This window comes from Gymnoscopelus microlampas, assembly GCF_963454915.1.
Source record: "Gymnoscopelus microlampas genome assembly, chromosome: 14".
NCBI classification, from domain to species: domain Eukaryota; kingdom Metazoa; phylum Chordata; class Actinopteri; order Myctophiformes; family Myctophidae; genus Gymnoscopelus; species Gymnoscopelus microlampas.
The window spans coordinates 13,048,527-13,060,811 of record NC_139951.1 but is presented as its reverse complement, the minus strand read 5'-3'; the positions used below and the strand labels follow the sequence as shown (position 1 = coordinate 13,060,811).

The following is a 12,285-nucleotide window of genomic DNA, read 5'->3' as shown; positions in this document are numbered from 1 at the left end:
TCGCTACACATTATCTCTATAGTCAAGTGATCAAGATAGTTCCGTCCGATTTTTTATATTCCACCCTGATTGGCGAATTCCAAACATTGCTGGCCCATAATAACCTACCTGACCTGGCGGAGACCTGTGCTCCGAGGAGCACTTTTTCTAGTTAACACTTGATCCACTATGATGAAGATTAATACATCTTTATTTTTCTCAGAGAACAAAAAACAAACAACAACTTTACCAACTATTCAGCAGTGTGCGTCATACAAGTTCAATACATCACAAAGATCAGTTAGTTATGTTTCCGTTTTCCAACATAGTTATTTTCTTATTCTGCCATTATTTTATTTGCTATTTTAAAATAGAGCTCTACATTTTATGTATGAAAGGTGCTATACAAATAAACATAATTATTATTATTATTTAGACAATAAAAAGCCCTCATTTCACCAAAACATGTCGGGCAGAAACCTCTTATCTCCATTCGAACTTTTTGTGTTTTTTTGGTAAATTCTCCCCACTTGATCAGACAACAGCATCAAAAGTAGCAGATCTACAAAACTCGAAACGCGTCTCGAAGCGCCGTGTTATGAGCTTGTAGATCTGCTACTTTTGATGCTTTTGAATCCTGAAAAGTAACAGTTTTGGACATATGAGGTTTCCACCCGACAGAGACCATATACTTCTATTATTATTTTCCAAGAAGAAGACCTCACTTTTGTAGCTTTTGATTATTAATTAAACACATGTAATGTCAATTAATTATCAAGGCTTTTGTCATGACCAGCAGGTAACTAATTATGGGTCATTGCATAAATACTTTTTGCACCCTTGATAGTGGTTCCAATTATTATTACAATGTACGACTATTCAAAAAGTGATGTTTTAAATGTACTATACCAGTACACATGTATGTCATGTGTCTGTGTATCTTTTACTTAACTGTAACTAGGCCTTCAGTAGTCAGATCATTATTTTAGCCATTCATTTCAAAGCGGACATAAAGGCTGCTATTCCTCTATGGGGAAGAGCAGAAAACCACTGAAAGTGTTCCTTTTGTTTTGATCATCATAAAGTCTATAGTCTTTAGGGAGCTGCATGGAGACGACACTCCCCCTCTCCAGCTCTAGAATCCGTGCGTTTGATATGAAGGTAGAGTCATCAGCTATCTCTGCATTGCACATGATCATCTCGTCATCGTGGTAGAGGCTTACTCCCATCCATTGTCTTTTGCCATAGACCCAGTGGTACGCAGTGTATCTGAAGTGGTAGACTCCCTTAACTGGTGCTGTAAAATAACCTGCGTCAGAAGAGGAACACTTTTTAATACAGTGACACTATAGACCAGCGGTTCACAAACCTTTTAGTTTGATACCCAAAGGAGACATTTTATGTCTCCCCGGGACCCAAACAACTAGTGAAAATAGCAGATCTACAAGCTACAACTCGTCGCGATGTGACGCGTTATGAGCTTGTAGATCTACTATTTTCACTACTTCTTTTTCATTTTTTCCCCCTGATTCATGGAATTCCTTAGATTTTGTTATTTATTCATTACATTCTTTGATAAATATTTACTTTATTATTATTTATGAAACATTTTGAGGGATTAAAAAAAAATATATATATATTTAAATAATAATAATTAAAACAAAATGTAAGGAACAATAATTAAAGTGTATTTAATCGCGACCCACAAATGGGTCCCGACCCAGACTGTTCTTGGATCAATGTTCATTTCGTCGACTAAACCTATGACCAAAATGGTTTGTCCACTACCTTTTTTTCACTGACGGAAACTAAATAAAAACTAAGTTATGAAGACAAAAACTATGACTAAACAGACAAATAAAAACGAGACTAAGACTAAAACTAGACTTAAAATATAAATATAAAATATAAAGTATTACGATGCCATCAAATACATTTTTTCACTAAATCAACTGTAGATTTAGTCGACTAATCTTATGATATTTAGTCAACTAAAACTAGACTCCCCCCCTTTATTTTTCTTTGCTATTTAGTTAGTCTGTTTGGTTGTCTGTTTTGACCATGCACCTTTATGTTATAAAATCAATACAAAATGGTTCACAAAAGAAACTAAAAGTTAAACATTTTACATGACATTGTACATGAATATGTCTAAAACTAAATGGAATTGTATTCAAAAGACAACTAAATCAAAATTTAGAGAGAGACCCCTCCCCCCTCCCATCCCACCCCCACCCCCCCATACCTGTATCTGGGTTGTAGCCCTGGCCGTTGTTAGTGATCACTGTTTTGTAGATCAGCTGAGTTTCAGTGCCGAAGGGTCCGACGCGAAGGACGCCATTACCTGGCCCGTTCAAACTTGCACAGAAAGCAACGTTTGGCTTCTCTGTAAGTACAGAATGAAAATACAGTGACATTTAATTGTATAAATGAATAACAATTGTCATTTTGAGATATCTTATAAGTGAAAATGTGTAGCCTAAAGGGCCGTGTCCACAGAGAACGCCTTTTGAGCTGAGGAGTGCTTTGGATATCATGTCCATAGCGCTCACACACAGTGTGGATATCATGTCCATAGCGCTCACACACAGTGTGGATATCATGTCCATAGCGCTCACACACAGTGTGGATATCATGTCCATAGCGCTCACACACAGTGTGGATATCATGTCCATAGCGCTCACACACAGTGTGGATATCATGTCCATAGTTCTTACACACAGTGTGGATATCATGTCCATAGTGCTAAGACACAGTGTGGATATCATGTCCATAGCGCTCACACACAGTGTGGATATCATGTCCATAGAGCTCACACACAGTGTGGATTTCATGTCCATAGTTCTTACACACAGTGTAGATATCATGTCCATAGTGCTAACACACAGTGTGGATATCATGTCCATAGCGCTCACACACAGTGTGGATATCTTGTCCATAGAGCTCACACACAGTGTGGATTTCATGTCCATAGTTCTTACACACAGTGTAGATATCTTGTCCATAGAGCTCACACACAGTGTGGATTTCATGTCCATAGTTCTTACACACAGTGTAGATATCATGTCCATAGTGCTCACACACAGTGTGGATATCATTTTCTGGGTGGGGCTAAACACCGGTCCTCACCTGATGACATGCTCAGGTGATGTCATCTGTAATCTGTAATTTGCTGGGTGGTTTTTAAGATATTATTATCCGGGGTCTGACACAAAATGAATACATAATACTGCTTATAGGCCTACTCATACTAGGTCAGAGTATCCTGTTTACAGGGTCTTTAAAGCCCTGCACCACACAAAGAAAAGCCCCTTGTTAAGATGTAAACATTAACAATGTGAGAATTGTTTCAACGATAAGGGACAAATTCAAGTATGACAAACGTTTGCAGCTCAGAGTTGCAAAGGGGCATGGATATTAACCACATACTGTAGACCCTCTAGACTTGGTAAATCAACTGGGCCTGAGTTGTCTCTGTACTTGGACAGCTTTTTTCTGTATACACCAAATCTCAATCCCCATAATTTGAATGCTGGGGTTCAAGTGGTTAAACATCAACAATACATCATCGTGGTTTCATAACAAGCTCTTCTATGAATTCACCTGCAATCGTCTTCTCCATGTCTGTCAGTTTGGCGGTTAGTGGCATCATATCCTTCACCGTCTTCTCCATGTCTGCCAGTTTGGCATTTAGGTCTGAAACCAGTAGGGATAAAGATCACTTTAATTTAGGACTGAAAACCAGCAGGGATTGACAATGGTGAAAAATAGTCACTGAATTCATTTGACTTTGGTTGATGTAATCAGCATAGTATGATCCAGCTCTGGTCTGTAGCATCAGGAGTTATCCTTAATGCTATGTGACTGTAGCGTGTAACGATGTGATGTCGACACTTCAGTAAAAAACGAATCAATACACGTTCGCTCAGAATGAAAACACTATTGACCAGATGTGATTGCGGTACTGGAGTAACTAAAACATTTCTCTGTCCAATGGAATATTTTATGTTCTGGCCAAAAAGGGGATTTGACATAAAAGGTGGGGGTCTGAGAGTCTTACCAATGTGGAGGGTAGGCTTTCAACACCTTAAAACCACATTTGTTTCTGTAAGTTGTTTATTTTTTACTTAAGTGTAGACAGCGTGCTCCCGTTCACATGAGGGAAAATGTACGTACAGTACAGTCACATAGCGTAAAGGAGAAGTCCTAACTCTATGGACAAGAGCTAAGCATGATCCATATTTACCTGACGTTTTGTCTTTTTCAGCTTTCAGCTCCACCCTCATCTCCTCCATCATGTTTCTGAGCTCCTTCAGTTCGGACTGCATGATGTCCATGCCTTGAGACAGAGCAGCAGACAGACAGAATATCAACACAACAACTTCAGCCTTCATTCTGAGTTTGTTGTGACCTTTAAAAAAAACGAAACAAAAAAGCCCAGCTGCTTCTTCTCACAACGTACGTAAATACTAGCAACTTCTATATATGTGTCACATCCAGTTTTCTATTAGCAGTGCAGTTAAACTGCGTCCCTCTCTTTCTCTCTCTCTGGTTGAATAGAGCTACCTTATCAGTTGGAAAGTGTTGGTCTATAAATCAAAAACAACTTTCTTATCAGGAAAGTACATTGTGACCACACGAAAGGTGGTCTGACAACTCTGTCATTTAACTTTTTGAACAACTGTGGAAATGTTTGTTAGTAGATTAAAATTCAGGAGTGTTAACACACTCCTGAATTTTAACAAAGGCAGCTGTAAAAGAAAGTCCAATGTTTTCAAATCTGAATGATTATCCACTCCCTTATTTAGTTTACTTTAGATCTTCTTTTTTTTGTATCAGGGGCATGTACAAAATACACTATTAAGTAAGCATATCATCACCCACCACACAAATATGACACTGCATTTATGTAATTAGGGGCAGAATAATATTTTTCATAAAACTGCAATATTCATTAGCTCATGGAGGCAAATTGTGTACCTTTTCCACTATAATTATTAGATTTTTTTAGTTACTAATTACTTTGTAGATTTTGATTATTATTACAAAACCTCTTCAGACCTATATACTGTATACGTTGTCAATTTGAATATATCAAATCTACAAGCTCACAACATGTCGCTTTGCGATGCGTTGTAAGCTTGTAGATCTACTATTTTCAAAGGATGTTTATACATTTTAAACATTTGAAAACTGAAATGAAATGGGACAATCTGCATAATGCATACTTTTACTTTTGGTACTTTAAATATATTTTGATGCCAATACCTTTACTCAGGTAAATGTTGAATATCAAACTTGTAACAGACTACTACAAAAGGGTATTAATACTTTTACTTAAAAACAAGTAAAACATGTGAGTACTTCATCCATCACTGCAATTCAATTCAATTCAATTAATTTAAATTCAGTTAAAATCAGTTCAGTTCAGTTCAGTTCAGTTCAGTTCAGTTCAGTTCAATTCAATTCAATTCAATTCAGTTCAATGATCGTGTCTACAGTCCTTACCTGTCAAGTCCTGATGAATCCTCGTCTCTAGAAATGCCAATCTATTTGAAAGTAATGCAATTTAAATGTAATTGTTGAATGTCTTACATTTGCAGTTAGTCACACAGTGTCAGCTGTGAGCGGTTACTATATACTGACATAACATGTGTTTTAGGTCCTGCTTATATACAGAGACCAGCTGGGAGGAGACACAGGTAGAGAAGTGTGCCTGAATAGCATTGGCCAACAAAGCCTCAACAAAGCCAATCAAACAAATGATTGGATCCTTTGATCACAGTTGTGTCCCTATCATTGTCATGGACAAGGATGTCATTGTAAACTAATTGATGGTTGGATAATTTGAGGATGGTTTCATTGTAAACTGATTGAATCACCACATTCAATTTTGAGTTTTTTTTTCTTTTGTACTTTTACTCAAGTCAATTTTGAATTCCAGACTTTTACTTGTAACAGAGTATTTCCACATTGCAGTATTGATACTTTTACTTAAGTAAAAAAAAAAAAAGAGTACTTTTCCCACAACTGTTCATTTCAGTCTGTGGTGAATGGTAGCCTACTGTGGTTATGAGGGTCAACAATGCTCAGACCAGGCTGCTGATTCTCATGTCTGCAGTGTCATATTCAGTGGTGGAAGAAGTAGGCCTACTCATATGTTGCCTGTTGAATTGTACGCGCATATCCGATAGTTATATAGCTCTGGTCTATAGCGTTCGGAGTTCTCCTCCACCGCTATGTAACTGTGTGTGTATTTTACCCCATTTGAACGGGTGGACGATGTTTACACTTGCAGTTCAACATAAACTATACATTCGCTACTCACAGAAACAAAGACGGGTTTTAGGTGGCCACGTTGTGGAAACTTTCAGACCTTCTAAGAAAAAACAAAAGCAATGCTCCGTTTCTTGGTGCTGAGCCAAACTCAGCCAGATTCATGAAAAACAAGATTGGGGTCCACAGCAGCAATATACGACGTTTTGACCTTGCAGTGTTTTTCAAGTAGAAAAAGTTAAGAAAAAATTGGAGCATTTTAAAGTGAGTTGCGAGCCCCAATCTTGTCTTCCAAAACGTTCAGACCCACCACGTAAATCCTCTTGACTTAGTGACCACCCAGACCTGAGTTGGCTCTCTATTTGGCTGACACATTGTCAGCGTGTAGGTGATGTGTATGTGTTTTCTTTTTCGGGCTAATGTTCCCCCCAGAATCCAGATGCTGGGGTTCAAGTGGTTTTGAAAGTAAGCCAATTAACAAATAGAAATACATTAAAGTACTCCTCACTTTGAATAGTAAAGGTTTAAATTGTTCTAATGTTTGTTTGTTTTTCAGTCTACATTTGTGTTGAGACTAGATTTCTGAATTTCATTACACTTCCACATGAAGTATCTTGATGGATTATTTTATCTACATTCCATGTGCTATATCAAACGGTATGCATGCACACTACATAGTCACTGACTGTTTGTTGTGATATTCTTGTCATGCACTTTTTGAGTTTCCACATCAATCACACTTTCAAATGACACTGCATTTGACATCAGTTTCACTTAAAGCATTCATCTTATTGCCTGAGTTTAGGGTTAGGAACAGTTGGGCTCCATGCCAGATTTCAAAGGAGAAACAGTGTTGGCATAATACACATTTAGAATCCCATTTCCTGGTCATACTCCATGAAGGTTAATTTGTTCTCTGATGAATGATTGTGATATAATGCTCTAATAGTGAAATCACTAGTAGGAAATGTAACGCATAAATGCAATTTGTCTTACTATAAAGAGATGCAATTTGTACATGGGCATCGGTGCATATCTCTGACATCTTCAGTTCTGCATGAAGCATGTCAAATGTGCGGAGGAATGCCTCCCTTTCCATGATCACACAGTTTCTCACAGTTTCTCTCTTGTCCAGGTTGACCACACAGATGATTTCTTTAGTGTCATTAGTGTATTTGTTTAATTTGACTGGACTGTTGGATTATATTTGATCTCTTTGTATTCATTTATTGTTTGTGTTTTTACTTTAATTGCTCTAATAGTGAAATCACTAATAGTAAATGTAACGCATAAATGCAATTTGTCTTACTATAAAGAGATGCAATTTGTACATGGGCATCGGTGCATATCTCTGACATCTTCAGTTCTGCATGAAGCATGTCAAATGTGCGGATGAATGCCTCCCTTTCCATGATCACAGAGTTTCTCACAGTTTCTCTCTTGTCCAGGTTGACCACACAGATGATTTCTTTAGTGTCATTATCCATGGTGGTATAAGTGCAATACTGTGCACAGTAACCGGGACTGTCCATCCGACCATCACCTGGCAACATAGATATAGGAATGAGTTAGCCTGCTCATAACCGCATTGTCATTCATGCACAGCTAGTTGAACAGTCAACAACAATCACATCATGTCATTACATTGAAATGTATTTGTAGTCTTCACAAATGGCTTGTGTTCCACCCTTCAGAGTATTGAGTGCTCCTTAGAGAACCTCGGAGAACATCAGCCTATACTCAAGTATTACTTTGTCTTTGTTTTTTAGGCTAGTGATTATCTCAGCCCTCTTTCTGGTCCAGAACTCCCCGATCGTGCCAACGCAGTATCTGTATTGGATCTTGTGGAATGTGGTCTTGTTCACCATGCCCATGTTCATAAACTTGAATAGGAGAACAACCTTTTGCCTACCGGTAGTTGTTTCCTGAGATGAGGACATTGCAGGACAGAAGGAACCAGTCTCCAACCAGTATTCCGATCAGATATGGCTGAGATGACCACTTCCACACAGTGTGACCATCTGAACAGATCTGGAAAACGCATAGCAGTAAAGTACAGCATCTGCTAAATAAAATACAAATTCAGCAGCACATTCAAATAAACTAAAAACAAAGACTCATTCACCCATTCAATGGTGGCTGCTGTACCCCTAGATGTAATCAGATCATCAGATCCACAGTGTTTACATGCATGCTCTGGTAGATCAAGATGTTCCACTAATTGTCGTAGAGACATGTGGCACGTGCTACTGTATGCAGGCATTTTGTTCAAGAATGTTGGCATCAGCCTGGATGTCATGTTCTGGATGTGGAGTTGTAATGGTTTCTTCATCGTCGTGTCCCCCATCATGTACAGACTCATCAAGGCCGATGACTGGAAGATCATCAGTATCTTCAATCCAAAACAAAATTGATTTAAATATACATCAATAGATATCTTGCCAAATGTCAAGTATGTAACTGCTATTTGTGCATTTGTTTAATTTGACTGGACTGTTGGATTATATTTCATCTCTTTGTATTAATTTATTGTTTTGTTTTTTACTTTAATTTGTATTTTTAGTTGTATATCTGTACTGTATTTTCTTTGTTTAGGACCCCAGGAAGACTAGAGACTCATTCATGTGTCTTTAGTGGGGATCCTTTAATAAACATAAACATAAACATAAGATGACCAATGCTCACGTTTAGGGCAACACTCGACTGCAGGAATGAGTGTTATCAGGTTCAGAAACAATCACAACAAAATCTATCTCAATGGAATCAACATATGTTTATGTGCCACAGTATACAGTATATTATACTGTATATGTTTTTAATAACCTACCGAACACAAAGGCGAGGCACATAAACATCATTGCTGTCATAATCCTCGCTGTCAAATTCTCTGGTCACATTTTCCTCAAACGATGCCAATGGCAAACCTTCCATCCCAGAATACCAGGACTCATCTTCATCCTCCCACTCAACGCTGCAGAATAAATTGTGTAGAGTTCTTAGTACTTGAAATAATGCAACAGTTGATCTGTGGTACTGCTTCATATTATATACATGTAAGAGGTTAACTCACGTGTCGCATCGCAACGCGTTGTGAGCTTGTAGATCTGCTATTTTCAAACATTAGTACTTTTACTTTTGGTACCTTAAGTACATTTTGATACCAATACTTTTTTTTTTATTCCAGACTTTTACTTGTAACAGAGTACTTCTACATTGCACTATTGATACTTTTACTTAAGTAAAACATTTGAGTACTTTTTTCCACTACGGCTGTTAAGTAGTTAGCATTAATAAATCATCATAAACATAATTTCAACTGATACCAGCAGTACCCTGAAAAGAGATTTCGATCTCCACTGGCTGGAAATGATCATCCTCCCTTGAAGAAAAACAAAACATACCATCCATTTTGTGTTTTAGTTAAAGGTTGGGAGATATAAAATGAGTAAACTTGATAACCTCATCATAGAAGGTGAGGAGAGAGCAATTTACACAGAATGACCTGATTAATCATTCACTCTGCCTTTTGTGGAACCACCTAGCTATGAGACACCACTGAGTGAACACTCATCTTTGTTATTGTGATTGATTGTGTTGTAACGTTTTCCATGCAAGATACTCATCTTTTCAGATGGCGGGTCCGCAGCCAAATACATATCAATTTGGGGGTCCTTGGCACGTGAACGTTTGAGAACTACTGATTTAGAAGGCATTTGTAGAATCGGCCTCAGGTCCTAATGGGTTAATTTGAATGATCAGTAACTTTTGAAGTACTGAATCATTCTCTGTGTTTGACAATTTATTGTTATTGTCTCCGCCAGGCCGAAAGGCATGCAGAGAGTATGTTTCATCCCCTGTCCGTCCGCCCGTGTGTGTCCCCGTCTGTGTGCTGTGTACAGCTAATCTCTGGCACCGTTGGCTTGATCGCAGCAAAACTGTGCATGGACCTTTAGACAAAGTATTATAAATGTAAAGTATTATAATTTCTTTACATTTATAATAAAAGTATTATAAATGTGCCTAATAAAATATTCAATCAATAAACACTCCCTGGATACCAGAGCAGAACCTCTGCCCCAAATGTTTCACATGGGCCACCAGGAGGCCGATTTGTGCAAAACATTTCTTTTGACAGTACTCTTTCAGATTTTGTCCAAAAATCCCGCAAATGGGTCTTTCAGATTTTTCATATTCCATCCTGATTGGCTAAATTGGCTTCCAAAGTTTGCAGGAGTAGTACTCCGTTTTGAACAAAATCAAGTCTCAAATCATGAACACAGCATGCAATTTCAAAAAATAAATATCTTTCTACAAAACTAGGAGTAAAGTTCATTTGTAGGCTGTTGTAGCCCAGGCTTGTTTGTACCTTGTAGCTACAGTTTATTTAGTAGGACACAGGAAGGCACCTGTTGGTACATCATAGAGAGTTTATTTACAGGTAGCCTACACCAGTGGTTCTCAAACTTTTTCATGTCAAGAACCCCCAAAATCATATGTATTTGGCCGCGGACCCCCATGTCAAAATATGTTGTTCCATGGACCCCCAGAAGCAAAGATTTGAGTTACAAATGCTCGCTTTAAAAAATATCATATTCAAAGATTTGCACAAATGTTCACAATTTTTCAAAAATAGCAGATCTACAAGCTCATAGCGCAGCACTCGGTGCCACGCTATGAGCTTGTAGATCTGCTATTTTGGTGGTAGCACATAATGTGAGTTATAGTTCATTTAGCTATAGGCCTACAGTATGTTAGTACAGCTACACTGAGTGGTACATTGTGTTCATTTATTTGTTACAGGAAACATTGAGCTTTGTCCATAAGGTTATCTCATTCTGCTTGTGTCAACTTGTCACTGTAGCCTACATGTGTGCGTGTTCTGAATGATGATGTCAGCTACATACCTGTGGTGTAAAGTACTGTACTTAAGTACAATTTGGAGGTATTTTTTACTTTACTGGAGTATTTCCAATTTTCAGTACTTTTACTACTCCGCTATACATCTCAGAGACAAATATTGTACTTTTACTCCACTACAGTTATTAGTTACTATTTTTTTTGTAGATTACTATTACAAAACATACATTAACCACTGGCCCGATATATATTTCTGCAAAATGACAATAGCAGATCTACAAGCTCAAACTTGTGAAACGGAACATTCTCCATAATGAGTAGGCCTACTTTCTACTTTTGGTCCTTTAAGTCAATTTTAATACCAGCAATACAAGTACTTTTACTCAAGTCAATTTTGAATTCCGGACTTTTACTTGTAACAGAGTAGGCTATTTCTGCATTGCAGTATTGATACTTTTACTTAAGTAAAAAATGTGAGTACTTTTTCAACCACTGTCATGATGATGTCAGCTACAGTACATACCTGGCTGCAGGGCAGAAAGACTGGAATCAATTATAGCATTGCAACAGGTCGCTGGCGCTGATCCGGGTCTGGGTGATGTAGAGCGGATACGGAAACGGTGCATGTATGCATGCATGAGTATATGGCATGTACACAGGCATTATACTATATGCTATCGTTTCTCAAAGTGGGGTCCGGGGACCCCCAGGGGTCCTTGTGGGGGAGTACCAGGGGCCTCCCAGCAAAATGAGTTAATTTTGCATTCAATTCAGTTTAACCACTTGAGCATGATATACATTGGCGATTTGAAAATAGCAGATCTACAAGCTCACAACGCGTCGCTTTGCGATGCGCTGTGAGCTTGTAGATCGGCTATTTTCCCAAACATCTTGCAAAAAATGTTTAACATTTGGAATATTTTTGAAACATTTTAACACAAATTGTATAAGGGGGGTCCCCTGGCACAAAATATTTTCAGATGGGGGTCCGCAGCCAAATACATATCAATTTGGGGGTTCCTTGACATGAAAAAGTTTGAGAACCACTGCTAGTATGCAAACCACCGGATACAGTAGGCGGGTTCTAGACAGGATCAGGTCCTTGTGAACACAACTCCTGGTGGTGACGTGAGGTTACTGTACCCGCAGGGCAGGGGGGAGACGGTTTGACAC

General features: G+C 38.2%; 1 protein-coding gene across 1 annotated transcript; it reads right to left on the bottom strand.

Moving 5' to 3' along the window:
* Window positions 1-658: 658 nt before the first annotated feature.
* LOC311060352 (complement C1q-like protein 2) lies at window positions 659-3,616 on the bottom strand. Its single transcript, XM_084078509.1, has 3 exons — window positions 3,583-3,616; window positions 2,225-2,365; window positions 659-1,288 (listed from the first exon to the last, which is right to left on the bottom strand). Exons 1-3 carry the CDS (start codon window positions 3,599-3,601, stop codon window positions 999-1,001), a joined length of 450 nt encoding a protein of 149 aa, XP_083934635.1. The 5' UTR covers window positions 3,602-3,616; the 3' UTR covers window positions 659-998.
* Between the last annotated feature and the right edge of the window lie 8,669 nt (window positions 3,617-12,285).

Excerpts from the sequence above, each read along its gene's own strand:
- LOC311060352 (XM_084078509.1), bottom strand. Across the intron at positions 1,289-2,224 it reads GGGCTACAACCCAGATACAG|GTTATTTTACAGCACCAGTT; the intron begins GTATGGGGGGGT and ends CTTCTGACGCAG.